At 34.0% G+C, this 16,610-nt stretch overlaps 1 protein-coding gene across 5 annotated transcripts in view; it reads left to right on the top strand.

Annotated features, from left to right (window-relative positions):
* LOC138315371 (forkhead-associated domain-containing protein 1-like) overlaps window positions 1-16,610 on the top strand; it is a 31,603-nt gene that overhangs the window by 7,553 nt on the left and 7,440 nt on the right. Inside the window, exons 3-14 of one of the 5 annotated variants that reach the window (XM_069256353.1) lie at window positions 142-174; window positions 6,190-6,553; window positions 7,573-7,655; window positions 7,940-8,179; window positions 10,633-10,803; window positions 12,778-12,948; window positions 13,504-13,716; window positions 13,973-14,212; window positions 14,492-14,690; window positions 15,085-15,273; window positions 15,494-15,949; window positions 16,336-16,468. In XM_069256353.1, the coding sequence (XP_069112454.1) occupies window positions 142-174; window positions 6,190-6,553; window positions 7,573-7,655; window positions 7,940-8,179; window positions 10,633-10,803; window positions 12,778-12,948; window positions 13,504-13,716; window positions 13,973-14,212; window positions 14,492-14,690; window positions 15,085-15,273; window positions 15,494-15,949; window positions 16,336-16,468 (2,492 nt within the window). Of the gene's footprint in view, window positions 1-141; window positions 175-1,867; window positions 2,676-3,946; window positions 5,255-6,189; window positions 6,554-7,572; window positions 7,656-7,939; window positions 8,180-10,632; window positions 10,804-12,777; window positions 12,949-13,503; window positions 13,717-13,972; window positions 14,213-14,491; window positions 14,691-15,084; window positions 15,274-15,493; window positions 15,950-16,335; window positions 16,469-16,610 lie in introns of those variants that run through there. The other 4 variants (XM_069256387.1, XM_069256379.1, XM_069256362.1 and 1 more) reach the window with 4 other exon arrangements.

Below are 16,610 nucleotides of genomic sequence, written 5' to 3'. Positions count from 1 at the left end.
TTCAGAAATCATGAATATTATTATAGATTGTTTAGTAATTATTTTAGAATTAACACATATGTACAATTAGAGTCGACATTTTTCATGTGTCATGACCCTCTCCCATTCATTTCTCACCGTACCATGACTATTTCCTCCCAGGCTCGACAAGAAAGGCCCACAGGATTCCAGCAGGTATTATCATCTTTAACCTTTAACCTTTAACCTAACTTATCAAGGTCAAATGTTTTGACCTTTTGCTTCTCATTATTATTGCCTATCATTTTCTTCTTCAACCAAATGATATAAAAAAGATTTTTTGTTGTCTCCCTTTAACTGTATTACGATAAACTGTAGATTTTAACATACTGGAACAGAATTGGTGAAATGTCATTTTAAAAAGTGTTATTCACAAATTTACTACCAGTAGTTAACTAGTTTGGATAATTTATAATAATTACTTCTAAAAGATTTTAAAAAATCCTAACCCAGTGTCTCATTTTAAAAATGGCTTGAAAAAATTATCAATTTGTTTTGACCATAAAGGCATATTTGTCAATGACATATGTATATTTATAGTTCCTGGATTATAGAGATGTTGTAGACACTTTTTTAGATGTACATGTATATTGTATGTGTACCTATTAGTTTATCTTTGTGATCCAATCAAATATTATTGTATACCATATTTTCTATACTCTTCCTTTTATCTTAATTTTTCCTTTGTTACTTTTTATAAAGTTCTCTTTTATCATCTTTTCTTCTGAAGACCCTTTAAACACTGTCTCTGTGTCTCAATCCCTTTGAAAACATTTCTTGATTTTCAGATGGGTTGGGGGGTTGGGTGGAAGATCATTGACTGATTCAGTGCTGTAAGTCAATCTAATTCACTGGGAGGAGAAAGAAATATTGCATTAGTTAAATTCAATTAATATTTGAAGAAAAATATTGGATTTTCTAATTGTTTATCTGTAAGAATTGATTTTGATATGATATATTAAGGCTTAAAGAAAAAAAATATCTTTGATATCTCTGAGCTATATGACAGAAGAATAAGGAAAGCTTTTGTAAACTTTCTAATTATGTTGTATAGTTTAAAAGTAATGAAAGGATTTTCATAACTAATGAATCAAGAAAACTTATGAATATGATCTCCTTAGGTATCTGTAACGCTGTGTTTTTAAATTTCTTTATTTAGAAACAAAAGATTCCTCCTGTAAGTTTGAACATACCAAACTATTATAAGTCTAACAAATGTCTTCACTTTGTACCTATATAAGATAACACATATACAATACTGGATGCCTATAAAGGTCTAACCATTGTGTAATGACATGCACAATGTGTGTAAAGCCCAACAAGACAATAATACTTAAATGTCTAATTTTCAAGTGATTAAAACATTAAAAATGCATTTTGTTCCTCGTGTTCAAAGCTATCTAGACTTAGGTAAAATCAACAATCGATACAAAGAGTCATTATTAAAAACAAAGTGATAAATGTACACATGGCGCCCCAGAAAATTCAAACTTATCTGCCAACAGGTTTATTTGTACTCTACTTAATCATATAGCCCCTCTCCGTACCTAAGATTACAAAACAACACCTACTCAAAAATGTTCCTGATTTCAATCGATGTGGTAAAGGACATTGACTTTGGAGAATTTCAAATAGCATAATTTCATTTAAGTTAAATGTTTCTCCAAAGACAGTGTTGGCATAAAAAGTAAAATGTCATTTTAGATTCTTTACAGGTAAATTCTATATACCACCGGTATATTTGATTTGGTTAGTAGAATTGTTTCTGCCAATATCAATGTATGCTTCTTGGGAACAATAGCTTTTACCGTTACAGGTAACTAATATCTTAATGATTTATAAATTGGAAAGTTTGTCGTTTAAAGTTATGTTTGTGTTGTAATTACGGATATCTACCGTAGGTACACAGAGATAGTTTCCAACACAAACTGCAGAACGATCCATTTTGTCCATACGAGTGTTTACTCTTGGATCTATACTCGACTAGCTAATAGAAGTCTTTCCTAGTCACATAGATATGCCGGAGTCTAAAGCACCCGAACTCTGGTGCATGAGGAGCTGTGAAAATCTGAAGTTTTGTTTGTTGTGCATGTCTCAAAGAATTGAACTATCTGAGGGTGTCCTGTGTCAAACACTTGTATTTATAGGTTTTCAGTCATAGTTACGATGATCAACAGCAGACAGCTTGTAGACTTTCACAGGTGAAATGTTGGCTGATTTTGTATGCTGTGTCCGTCTTACTCCTGGTGTTTCGGAAAATGGAGCTTTTGACAAACATTTTTGAAATTATTTATGTTCATGGAATTAAAAACATATAGTCACTTTTAAATGGAGTATTCCAATGTGAATTGAGTGTTTTAAACACTGTACTTGTCTATTGGAGTATAATTGTGCTACGTTAATGATAATGGAGATATTTGAATGGATGGATTTATGTGACTTTTAGGCGACATGTGCAATATATGAGGATAATCTTTTCTTCTGTGGAATCAATTAAGTCTAAGGGGATTGTGTGTATTACATATATTAATGCGGTTAATGGAAGACCCAATCTAGATCTGGGCTACACAAGCATTCCTAATTTATGTTTATAAATATCAATCACACATTTTGATATGGAGTTGTCCAAGAGTGATTATTACAGCGATAAATATGGGGTAAGGAATAATTTTCTTATAATGCATCACATTTCAATTTTTAAAATAATCTATGAATTTATTTATTTTTCTGACAACTTCCTTATATAGTGTTATTTCATACAGCATTATGTGTACTTAATAGAATCAAATCAACAGAGAAATGATTGCTTTACTGAGATCCCGTTTAGGTATGTGTCTTTGCTATGTTTCACAAGTCATGGATGAAAATTGCCCTTGGAACAGCATATCAAAAGATTTAATATTTCAATGGGTTGTCTGTTACAAAATATGTAGGGAGTAGAAACGCCCATGGGAAGTATTTTGTGTAGCCATAAGGTCGTCTTGATCCCACACAGGTATAAATGTATATTGGTAAAGGAATCGCCGACATTATACACGGCTGTCGAGGTTCCTCGGCTACCAAGCCTGACTACCTACTGTTTTACAAATACCAACATGTCCATACCTGTCATCTCTCATCAGATTCACTCTCATTCATATCTCTAGTCCTAATTAAAACTTAATGAGATCCTTTTAACATTCGTAAACCTGTTTGGGAAAATTTGCCACAATCTGTACATTTCTATATCTGTACTTGAGCATTAAAACTTGTAGGCTTTTTAAATTACACTGTCAACAATTACAGGTTAAATAGTGCTCAGTATTGGCCCTAGTGGCTCTATTGTTGGAATGGTAGCTAAAGTCTTAATCGACTGTGTATTGGACGTAAACTTTGTCGGTTCTATTCCATATTACTATTGTAATCTGTAGGTTTTTTTTCTTTAAGAATCGTATGAATGTTGAAGTTGGTATTGGTTTAACCCCCACATAACAAGGACTAATGTTTAAAATACTCTCAGGGCTTTTATTGTATACTCGTTTATATAGTATCTTATCCTAGAGAGATGTGTACCAGAAACAATTTAGTTTAATTGCATGTTACTTTGTACTTTGTTGTACAGACCACATATTTAATGTTTTGCAATTCACATGAAGCACTATACTATCATATATATCATAGATCTATATAGAGGTAATATTACAAGTTCACCTGTATTATTATATTTTAAATTATGCATTAAGTGTTTAGATATTTAACATAGTATTTACCAATTAAATGATTCTCCATGACTCTGATAACAAATGTAACTTTATAAACCAATTACTGCATGAAAAACAAATATTTTTACATGTACCTGTTTTTAATTACGATTATATCTTCTTTTAAAATTTGATTTTGTATTCTTGGATAAAAGCATAGATTTTGAAGAGTGGAGTAAGCTTACATAATTTTCCCACATAAAGACTGGAGTATAACTTGATACAGTATAACATGTCACAGATTGAGATATCACCAGCTCGACCAACATATTCCGAAGGCTATCAGATATTTAATATCAGTGTGTGAAGATTGTAGTCGCATGTCCAATTTCAATAGCTTCCTATCAATAATTTGGCCGATTTATCAAGAACTGAAGTTCGGTGATCGAGCGTAGGAAACCTATTGTTATAAGTGTACAGACTGCGGCGAGTCTGTCATAGAGACATCCGTGGGCTGAACAACTGTCAGTATGGGTCTACTGCCGGATATATTGTTCACCGATCTGTTGGGAGTTAATTGTATCAGGAATTATATAATGATCATGATTTATGAGTTAGCAATATTAATATATAATGAGTTGCCAGCCTTGGTTTTTTGGTCACTGATACCCGAGTCCTGTACTGCCCTTAGTGATTGTCAATGTATACACACAGTAAAGTATGGCTACAACCATTCGTACCTGGTCACGTAGTTGTCTGCTTACTTTTCCGATTGTTATTGATTTCTACATGGATGGATAAAAAGTCAACACGGACCCTGTGATTTTACACAGATATAATTACATTGTTGACCTGGTATGGTACCAAGCCTTGTTAAATTTGTCCTTGGACCAGGACGATGATCTACAAGAGGGATACCAATTGTCACAAGTAGTGGACCAACACTAAATAACTGTTGATTCAAAACATCGTTCAAGACAAAAAGCGTTCAGAAATTTTGGAGAGTATTTATTTTGCATTAAAAGAAACAGTGTTAAGCAATCAGTATGTTTGTAAACTCTTCAATTAAAACCCAGGAAATAGCACATGTCAGTGGTTATAAGAATGGTGTTAATTGTGTGAAATTGATCTCCTATTGTCAACAGAGTTTGAACTAACATGATGAATTAAAATTACAGAAGGCAGTGACCAGCAAACACAAAACATCAAATATAGCTCTGGAGAAAGAAATGTGTGTGGACTACAAACATTTCTGCTGGATTAAAAGGACGTCAGAGTTTTAAAAGCTGAGGATTAAAAAATTTCAGAAATTAAAAAAAAATTAATTTTGTAAATCCACAAAGTGTTCTAAAGTAGAAGAAAAATTATCATCTGCGACATTTGAAGGTTTTTCTCGCTTAGACAAGAGAACAGCTTAAAAGTTATGATCCAAACACTGGCCTGGGTTGAAAACTTAGCATAATGATAAAAAAATAAATGGAAAAAAGTGTAAACAAAAAATGACAAGACACCCACGGCCTCCAAGCGGTCGGCCTCTATCCCAGAGCCATGGTGAGGTGTGTATTAATGTCGAGACGGATTACACCTGTAATCTACCTGGATACAACAAAAAGGTCAAAAAGATAGCCTAAACCCCAAAGGATCTACCCATTTTAAATTGAGCTTAAGGGTCTGTCCTATTCTTGGTGATAAATTGTAAATCAATTTTCGATACGGCCTTATTATAAGTCCTGTTTTGTGTCTGTAAGATATGCAACTCATTTATAAAATTATGTGAAAGGAAAAAGAGATAATTGAGTTTCAGGTTTTGTTATACTTTAAACCCTGAATCCTTTTGAAACTTAATCATCTGGATTATGTTCTTTATGCATGCAAACATTTTGTTGAAAATGATCAGTTTTTTTATGCTCTGTGTACTTATACTTGAATAACATGACATATATTATTGCAGCATATCGAAATTTACAACAACTAGGTCCAAGAATCATGTCATTTTGAACTGATTTTAAGAAATGCTAGGGTATTCTTGATCATGCTGCTTACAAACAAATTTTTAAAATGATAGATTGAAAACTTAGTTATGACTAAATGTAGGCTGTGCACATCTTGGTATGTAGTCATAGTCGACAATGTACATATTATACATGTATAATGAATTTAAAAGCATTACGATGCGATGTTTCTTAATGTTTGAATGAATTTCGGGTAGTGTAATTTACTAATTTGTGATTTAATTTAATGCTTACTATATTGATAACATCCAGCTGAATTCAATAGAATGGATGTTTGGCGGGGTGATTATGATGTGTATTATTTAATCGTCATCTGCACAGCTTTCCTTTGTCTTTCTTAAAATAAGTTGTGATTATGTTGGTGTAGTTATGTTGAATTTAAGCTATCATTTTATGGTCATTTTTGTCTTCTAATTTCATATAAGGTATTTTCATTATTATAAGAATAATATTACACTTTATGTTGTTTATGTTTACAGATAGCGTACCCTCCTGTCCAACAGCGGCCAGCCTGGAGCCAGCCCCTGACCTTGCTCTCTGATACTATGAACTATGTACAGGCAGACGCTCCACCGTCTATAAACCCGGGAGCTATGAACCTCCCTTACTTATCCACAGGCCCGGCCACTATCACCATCCCATCCGCGGTGTGGACGCCAACAAATCAGCCAGTCCCTCGCCCTCCAGTTTCATTAAGGGCACGACCCCTCAGTGCAGGGTCAGCTAGGCCCCTTAGTGCGGGATCAGCAGCAAGCTCTGCCCGAAGGGTTAACGGAGCGTTTGGTGGGGTGCAGAACTTAACTTCACCAATACAGTCACCAGCAATGTCACAGCGATCTGTCGGTAAGTACAGTGTAATGTCATAGTGATCTGTTCGTAAGAAATGTCACAGGAATCTGTCGGTACATTGGGGTCAATATATAACATTTTAATTCATCATTTTCAGCATGATTGTCAGGTAGTATGTTGTGTTCATCAATTTTTTATCGAGAGATACCTACTTCAGGCAAGCCCTTTTAAGCTAAAGGTGATAAATCTCTGTCATTACTTGTTTGCAAAATGTCATGATGTCACAGTTGCTATCTCATTATTATTTGAACAAAGAAAGTCCTGAAAAAGTCTTGAGATTAAGGCCTGAGAAAGGCCTGAAGAAGTCCTGAGAAAGGCCTGAGGAAGTCCTGAGAAAGGCCAGAGAAAGGCCTGAGGAAGTCCTGAGAAAGTCATGAGAAAGGCCAGAGAAAGGCCTGAGGAAGTCCTTAGAAAGTCATGAGAAAGATCTGAGGAAGTCCTGAGAAAGTCATGAGAAAGGCCAGAGAAAGGCCTAAGGAAGTCCTGAAAATGTTCTGATGAAGGCCAGAGAAAGGCCTGAGGAAGTCCTGAAAAAGTTCTGATAAAGGCCAGAGAAAGGCCTGAGGAAGTCGTGAGGAAGGCTAGAGAAATGCTAGAGAAATGCAAGAGGAATCCCTGAGAAAGGCCAGAGGAAGTCCTGAGAAAGGCCAGAGGAAGTCCTGAGAAAGTCCTGAGAAAGGCCAGAGGAAGGCATGAGGAAGTTCTGAGAAAGACCAGAGAAAGGCCTGAGGAAGCCCTGACAAAGGCCAGAGAAAGGCCAGAGGAAGGCCTGAGGAAGTTCTGAGAAAGACCAGAGAAAGGCCTGAGGAAGCCCTGACAAAGGCCAGAGAAAGGCCAGAGGAAGGCCTGAGGAAGTTCTGAGGAAGTTCTGAAAAAGGTCTGACAAAGGCCAGAGTAGGGAGAGATGCCATTTACATCAAGTTAAGGTTTATAGTAATTGTGTGTCCATTTTAGTTAAACATTTCCTACATCTCGATGCCAGTAATTATTATCATCTACATCGATCCTTTAAGGTGTATCGGGAGGCTGGACTAACGGACTGGACAGACGACCACCGGTAGCAGTTCCCATAGTAGGCAACACACTACAAGAAAAGGTAGAGAGTCACAAATACAAAAACTGAAAAGCAATTATCACACTTCACCCCCTATCAATATTAAAGCAAATTAAAATGAATAGTATTGACAGCCATTGTGACACCAAGAGCTGAATTTTTTTTCTTGTGTGTCTCTTGATTTTCTTGACTAAATCGCTACAATAATAATTCTTCAAAATACTTCTTATGTAAATCCTTCTTAAGATTCCCCTTTAAGTTTTCTTTTCCATGTTAAAGGGCTTACCTGACTTTTCGTCTATTGCCAACCATATTGTACATTTCAGGAACAAAAGATAATATCTCTGATGGAGGAAGTGTCTAGTCTACGTAATGTGGAGGCCAACTCCCAACGTAAAGACCAGATGTTACAACAAATGCAGCAACAGATTTCGGAGCTTCAGCATCGTCTTACTACACAGGGACCACTTATCATGGGCTCCGACACCGACCTGTCACAGCGTGTTGTCGCCCTGGAAACGGAACTTACTTCTAAAAACCAGGAAATTATCGCCATGAGGGAACAGGTATGGTTATGTCTCTGATTTTACTGTTTGATGAATATCTACAGTAGTTTTAGCAAAATATGAATTTTGTCCTGTTAACTAAAGGTAATTAATATTTGTTAAAGACCAAAGTTTGTCTGTTATTATGGGTAAAAATGTTCCAGTTACTGAATGGTATAGAAAAAGTTAATAACTTTAAAATTCCTAAGTTATATAAGTTCTGACTTCGTGATTTTTTTATTTATATTATAACCCTCTACATCTTTCAGAACTGACAATTTATTCAAGCCTCCCGAAATTGTTTAAAAGTGTGGTTTTTTGTTTTTGTTTTTTTTTGTTAAATAATCATTGCATGGCTATGTTACCACAGTGTAGAGATTGGGGTCCCTTATTTCTTGAGAAGTAGAGAAAGGGACCGGTCTGTACTGCTGTAACTGTGCCTTTGGTCAATGTATTTTACCATAATCTGTGACTGGAATATCAAAGGGGTATGGTCTGTGTACACTTAGATGTAGAACTAGCTGAATAAAAGATGCCATTGTCTAATATTGTATATAGCGCAGTGCTGTGTAGGCTAATATGGGATTACCATTATCTTATCTATGTGATGTTGTTGGTATAGATTCTATCAGTTGTTTAGTAACCCTTTTCTTTTAATTAATGTAAAACAACCACTTTTGTTAAAAAAAAAAAAAAAAAAAATTAAGTGAAGATTTGGTGGATCTAAATTATAGGTTATTTCATTATTGGTGTTAGTTTTGTGCTTGTGTCAATGTTATAGTGCCTATATTGTATAACTTCTCCGTGATTAGGCAGTAAGCTATAGGAACTCGACACGTACACATTTGCATGAGATTTGTTACTTACGTAGATTTACCCAGGTCCAATAGATACCTGTAGCCTTAGCCTAGCAATATGACCTTATATTATGGTAACCTGTTTTAGCATTATCATTACCTTAATTTCTGTTATCCTTAACTTTCTAAAACATTTTGCAATACCGTAAATGTCTCATACTTTGTGTATTTTTGTCCATTTTTCAACACTTACATGAGCTATCTTATTGGAAACAAATGAATATGGATTAAGAATTTAAAGACGCTCCACCGCCGACAGATCATAAACGATATTCATCAATTTAATAATAATTGGTGTTTAATCGTGTATACATATATATATTTTTAATAAACACAAAAAAATGTTATGAAATAATTTATTTTGCTTTTGGTGCATGCGCAATCAATACTTCATTCTATATATAGGACATAGTGCCAAGTTGTTTTTTTCGGGATGCAATTATTTTCAATATTTTTGTCTTGAAGTAAAATTAGAAGCTCAAACTTTTCAATAGTGGTGATAGTGTAAAGAAAGTATCTTTTGTTACCGAGGAAAAATACTAAATCATCTGCTCCTGTTTTTGATAGTGAAAAAATGCCATTTATCAGCAATAGGGCATCTTTAAGTTACATATCATCATTTGACTTAATTCAATCAAATTAACTCAAACCTCTTATTCAAACGGTGATTTTTAAACTAACGGAGCTTGTGAAAAATGTATGAATATTTTATACACCATTGCTGGTTTTTATCTATGAGAATTAATTTTCCTTTATCCCAGTTTCATGCAATACAGGTAAACAATTTATAACAAAATCCGACTGAATGTAGCACAAATCAATTGTTATTTCCTCAGACCAAAATCACAAACATCCCTATCACAGAAAACATGTTCACATAAATATTTTTTTCCTGACATTTTGTTTAATTTCAGCAAAATCATTTGTTTTTATCTTTTTACAAAATTATTGACAAATGCAGAATTATTTTCACTATCCACAGATTTACATTCCTGACTTTGATTTTGTTCTAAATGTTATTATAAATGTTTTTCCTTGTTTAATTTTCATTCATTAATTTTTTTTTTAAATTGGAAGTGTCAAAATTAAGAGGAAAATTATAATGATAAAATATTTTCAGCTAATTTTTCCATGCATGCGTTAGATAAAACACTAGCATTAAAGTTACATACACATAAATTTAGGTATATATATTTACTGGATTATAAGTCACACCTGAGTATAAGCTGCAAAGATGCAATATGTGTATAAAAATAAGTCAAAATTCAACCCATGCATGAAAGTCCTTCTTTAGATTAAAGAAAGAAGTATTTGTTTTGATTTCTAATTTAAAAAAATCTTGTTTAATGATACAAAATCCATGCAAAATTGTTGTTTTGTATTTTCTATGAGATATCTTTGAAATAGTTATTTTTTCTTTTCGTTGTTCTAATTATGTATGTCCAGTAATTAATTTTGATCATTATATAATTACATGTACTTTCTTTTATTTACACCATAAAGTTCTGATTTTCTGTCTGCTCAATCTTTTTATATTTTGTTTTAATGCAAAGCAGTTTGGTATATTTCACTGAGCTGCTCACATTTATAAGCATGGTCTTATTTCACTTATCACAGTTGACCAATGCCCAGTTAGACCGCTCCTCTAGTCCACCTCTTATGACCGATGAACTCTCTCTCAAACTTAAAGAATTAAATAATGTGAAAAATGAGTTGGAGAGAGTTAAGAAGGACAAGGGTATCACATCGGGGCTCGTTACACAAATGCAGCGAGACTTGTCGAGTAAAGTAAGTTCCCGCTGGTAAAGACTGGCTGACGTTGGTTTGGTCTCTAATCACTCTAACACTACCTGCATGACCTTTGACCTTTAGAGATTGGTGTACTGTCTGTCCATATACATAATCTAACTTAATTACCAAACATCATTTTACATGCCAGATGCAAGATTGTTTATTTAATGATATAACATTTCACAACCAGATAAAAATTTCTTTAAATTTTCCAATCATTTAAAGATATAAATTTGATGAATAATTTTTGAAAATTCATACACTTTTAATTCATTCCTTTTATTTGCAACTAATGTAAAAGATTTTAAGAAGGAAAAAATTCCTGATGTGGAAACTCTTACCCCGGTATTTTATATACTGTAATTTTAGAATTTGTGATTTAAAGGGAGATAATTCTGCTTATATTGAGTAACATTGTGTACTAGCTACTGAATACATCTTTAAATCAACTGGTATCAGGACAGACAGAACCAGCACCTTATTTTCCCGTCAAACCTTGTAGCTGTATGTACCAATAGAATCCATAAATAGCATCTACCCTCTGGACTTTCACCTTTCTGAACAGCACGTCTGCTTTACATCTTTGTGCACATATATTTCACTGCATCTGGACCCTGGTTACAAATGTTCAAGTCTTTCATTTTTAATTTTCTCTCAAATACATGTATATGATTCTGTAGGCATTTAAATTCTGTATTTATTAAGGTTTATTGTTGTTGTTTTTTTTTTGTTTTTTTTGTTTGTTTTTGTTTTGTTTTTGCCTGTTTATTTGGAATTGAAATATGCATGTGTTTATTGTTTTTTATGTCGAACTAAGTTTTCTCCTGTTTCTTGATCCTTCAAAACCGATGTTTTCATCAACAATTCCTTCTTAAAGAATTAGGAAAGATGATGCTAGGGTGTTTGAATAAACTAACTAATTCTTCAATCTTTTTCTTAATACTCAAGAAACTATTTTATCCATAAATCCATGTGAATAAGGTGTTATTCTATTCAACATATTTTATACTTTTAATGCATTACTTGGAATTCTGTTCTGTGTTAATACTATCATCATGATTCTGAAAATGATTTCATCTTTGTGATTTATTTGAATGTTTTATTTTTGATTTGCAATCTAACAGATTAAGCTGTATTACTTGATCATGCTAATTATAATGTTTGATCATCCTTTAGTTTCAAGCTCCTGGTTGACTCAGATGATGCACGCCTGCACTGCATGGTTCTTTGTTAATGCACTCACCTGCACTTGTTGTTTACTTGATGTTGTTTTTCATTATATATTATTATAACATTAGAAGCAATTTATTGCTGCAAAAACATGCTCAACCATTAAGTGCAATGTTTAATATTTACAGGAAAATATATGGACATAATCTGTCGCCTGTTTAAACTAATACTAAAAAAATATAATCTATCATTTTATGAATACAATGTATACCTTGTACTTACTTTTTATATAAGTAGAACTGTACAAAAAGAAAATGCAGTAAAATATACAGAATTGGTAACCATACACATGCTGTCTCTGGAATTTGCTTTAATATTAGAGGGAAAATAATACATTTTTAAGTCTTCTTTTATCTTTTAAACATGCTGTAAAAGTATATTTACATCTTCCCAACTTTATCTAGCTAGAAATAGTCTATTTATGTAGTCTTTTGTTATTAATTTTTTCTTGTCATTTGATTGTAGAAATGTTTGATGTTGTATATGGCATACGTGTTGAAAACCAAAACTATCACTATATTGTAAATTGAATAGTGAGATAAATATTATAATATTGGAAAATTTTCACTGTTTACAGCAGTAAACTTCTTATTAGTCACGTGTTATTTTTCTTTTACTTCAAAAAGCAAATTATCTCTGCATTTACTGCAATCTACAGATAAAAATTTAGAAAAAGAAAAAAAAAATGGAAATTTAACATTAGCTGACTGCACCTAAATATTTCTGCTGTGCATTTTATAGGATTCTACCATAAGTAAACTAACACGAGAAATTGAGATGTTGAAGAAGGAGCTGAGGGAAAAAGAAGGCTACGTCAGCACAATGACCGCCAAGGTCAATAAGATGAAGGATACAGGAAAATCAACAGAGGAGCGAGACGCTCGGGAAAAGGAACTTATCAGTCTTAGACAGGTAGAGTGTTTAGATTGTGTGGTAGTTATCTGTAAATTTTCATAAAAACTACTGATATCAATGAAATCACTTGCCACCTTAGTAAAGATTATAGCATTAATGGCCGGTTCAGAATTATTTAAATATTAGTATAAGACTAAGAGCTGACAAAAAGAAATCTAGCATTTCACATTGAAGCTCTTTATTCAATTATCTGCCCCTTCAGATAGATACTATAGTTGTGATATAATGTGTTAGCAAGTATATGATTATATAGTTTCTGAGAAAATAGCATAATGTTTGCTCACAACATAATGATGTCACCATCGATACCTACCCACAGGAGCAGATAACTCTGTATGCAAAGACAAATTAGATAGAAAAAAACAGACTAGAAGTGTGATTGAAGCTTGCACTGGAGTCCACTTTAATAGAAGTGTATGTTGGTACAGGTCACTATTATAGTAATTCAAACCTTCAGATATGTGATATTTCACTCAAATAGTTCACATGATAATTAACTCACTGGTATATAAATTCACACAGAAGCTCACTTTTGTTACATGTAATTTACAGAAATTTAAGTCTACGGAAAATAAGATTCAGGAGCACCAGGATCTGATCAGTAAACTGAAGGAGGAGCTAGAGAAAACCAAACTGTCGGTATTTGAGGAGAAACAGATTCAGAAAAAAACACAAATCCAAATGGATCAGACCAAAGCAGAACTTGTGGATGTCCAGCGGACAGAGAGAGTGGTCAGGGTAGATCTAGAGCAAGCCACTAAACGGGTAAGTCTAACTGACCAATACTGTACTGGACTTAGAAAATCTTATTGTTATAAGGGGATATGTGTTTGGTTTTATTATTTTGATAATTCCTTAGAACTGTGGTAAAAAGACCCTTGTATATGTAATAACATCTTCCAGAATTGCTTGACAGTTTTGTTCATACGTTTAGAAGCAAAGATGCATAAAGTTTATTTCCATATGAGGTAATTTTCCAGATCACTGGTCTGACCTTTGACTTTATCCTATCTATTTATAGCTGGAGCGATTCCGTAACCGAGTCATTCAGGTGACTTACTCCACACCTGGTATCAAGGCTCCGGAGACAGAAATTGGGGATGATGAACTCATCGAAACTCTCAAAAAGATAGTGGACGAGAGAACATCGTTCTTCCAGAAAGTGAAAGATTTGGAAATCCAGCTGAAATCTACAGACTCTGCTCAGGATAGCTTCAAAAAGACAGTCACAGACCTACGCAATAAACTCAACAATATTATCGTGAGTAAAACACAAATAATCATTAAAACATTAAACTTAATTACATACATCTTCTTGGCTTCTTGGCATCATTACAATGCTCATAGACAGAAAAATTAACTGATTCCAAACAAAAGCAGCAGATTTTGCCTACAAATGTTTATGTTGCTCAGGATGTAATGATAAAGAAAAAGAAACCTGACATTGTTTCCCTTTCAATTTTTTTTACCCTAAAATAAAAAAAGTCATATTTTTGTTTTATTGAGATATGGTGATAGCCTTTTTCATCTCCTTTTGTAGACACATCTCAAGACCAATGGATTCAATGCCACCTCACTGAAACAGGAACTTGATTTATTGAACTCTGTCGTGACCTCAGATACACTAGTCTGGGTCAAGGACTCATTGACTGACCTCCTTAAAAGTACATTGTCATGGGAACAGGCAATTGAAGCGTCGTTGGAGCAGTGTGGTGTCAATGTCAAGTTGTCGAATGACGGTTAGTACAGAAGATTTATGTATAGACTAAATATAGTGTAAACCATTTCATTATTAAACTTTCAGAATAACTTGATATATGCCTCACCATGAAATAGGGAGCATACCTTGTTACTGATATCAGTTCTGTTCCGCTTCGTCCAACTTCAACATCTTGCTATATGATAGCGGAACATTTATGTCCTGCAGAGTCAGCAAATATCAGAAAGTGAGTTTTACTTGTAATAAACAAATGTAAGGGGAAAAATTGATCAAAATATTCAGAAAAGTTATATCAAAGATTCCCTTTTCACACTGAAATTTTAAATATGCAATATGCAAATTACTGTAAAAAATTGTTAATAATGAAAACATATCTCTTGTTTGCATTTAATTTTCTATGACTTTGTTTTCAGAACCAGGTAAACATATCCAGTTGTTGTTTGCCAAGTGGGAATCTTCTATCAGCGAGAAAGAGAGGCTGACGGCTCAGATCACCCAGGTGGAACAGCAATACAAGGAAGAACTCTCGCGGAACCGTACTATGGCCGAGGAGGATGCAGAGAACAGAGTCCGAGACGCCATTGAGAAAACACGACTTGAGGGTAAGTCATACAGATTGATTTATTGTTGTATTTCACTCCAACTTACCCTACTCCAAACAGTATGAGATGAAGGCAAAAACTGAGCAAATTTTGTCTTAAAGTCCATTGCAAATTTTTTCTAGGTAAATATTTGAAGTATTTCAAAATGACATTATGTTTTGTGCAATATTTGCTGTATGTTTCAATTAGGGTCCTACAAAGACATTTTTCACATTTGTAGGTGAAGACAAGTTAAATAGGGCATTAGAAGAAGTGAGAGCTGTCGAGGAAGAGAAACTCGACAATGCTGTGAGGGAGGAGAGACAAAGAGTGGAACAGCTTGAAAGGAGCTTGGAACAGCTACAGGAAACATTCACTAATCAGCAAGGTGATGTACGAACTCAGGCAGAGGAAACGAGCCAAATGATAGAGAAATTAGAGGAATATTCAACGTTAGAGACATCGCTACGGGAACAGATCACAGCACTGGAATCCCAACGGGCAGAAAACGAAGCTAATCTGGCATTGGAGAGTCATAAGTGGGAGAAAAAGTATGAACAAGACATTCAATCCTACAAGGAGCAGAACAAACAACATGGAGTCACTATCTGTGCTATGGAAGAAAGACTTGTGAAGATGACAAAGAGAGTGAAGGAATATCAGGATGAGGTCTCAACCTACAAAAAGACAATCCATGGTAGGTCCACATCAGAAAGGCCAGAAAACAAGGGTCATAAGTTTAAAAAGAAATGTCATAGGTCAAATATCAGAGAGACATTACAGAAAACAGAGGTCATAGTTTAAAAAAGAAATGTCATGGGTCAAATATCAAAGGTTCACTACAGAAGGTCATAGTTTAAAAAAAAAATGTCATAGGTCAAATATCAGAGATCAAGTTGAAACTCACTGAATTTAATATCAAGTTGTTATTTAATGAAAACAAAAACTCACAACCCTGTTATGATGAAATAGTAAGAAAAATAGGAGTATGTCATAACAAGGAAAGGTTTTACAAATCAGGGTGGATAACTCTGGCCTTACATAGAGTTATCATAATAAGATATGGATTTTTTTTATTTACAGAACTGCGGGGTGAATTAACAGCAATAAAGAGCAAGCCTCCACCTAAACCGGTACCGCCACCTAAACCTAAGGTCATCGTTCAGAAACCATCCGAGGACTTCGTGGCGATGGAAAACCTAATAGTTATACTAAGGTCAGTATACATATAACATTTTCTGAATTATTTTAAAGGGTCAGAAAAAAATCCTATTGACCTTTCTTATTACTGTGATAATACTTTGACACTAGAATTTCTAATTCTCGTTATTGTATAACATGCCATGGCGTGTAGGGGA

The sequence above is a fragment of the Argopecten irradians genome, chromosome 1 (genome assembly GCF_041381155.1).
Source record: "Argopecten irradians isolate NY chromosome 1, Ai_NY, whole genome shotgun sequence".
NCBI lineage: Eukaryota > Metazoa > Mollusca > Bivalvia > Pectinida > Pectinidae > Argopecten > Argopecten irradians.
This window is presented reverse-complemented; position numbering and strand designations above follow the sequence as displayed.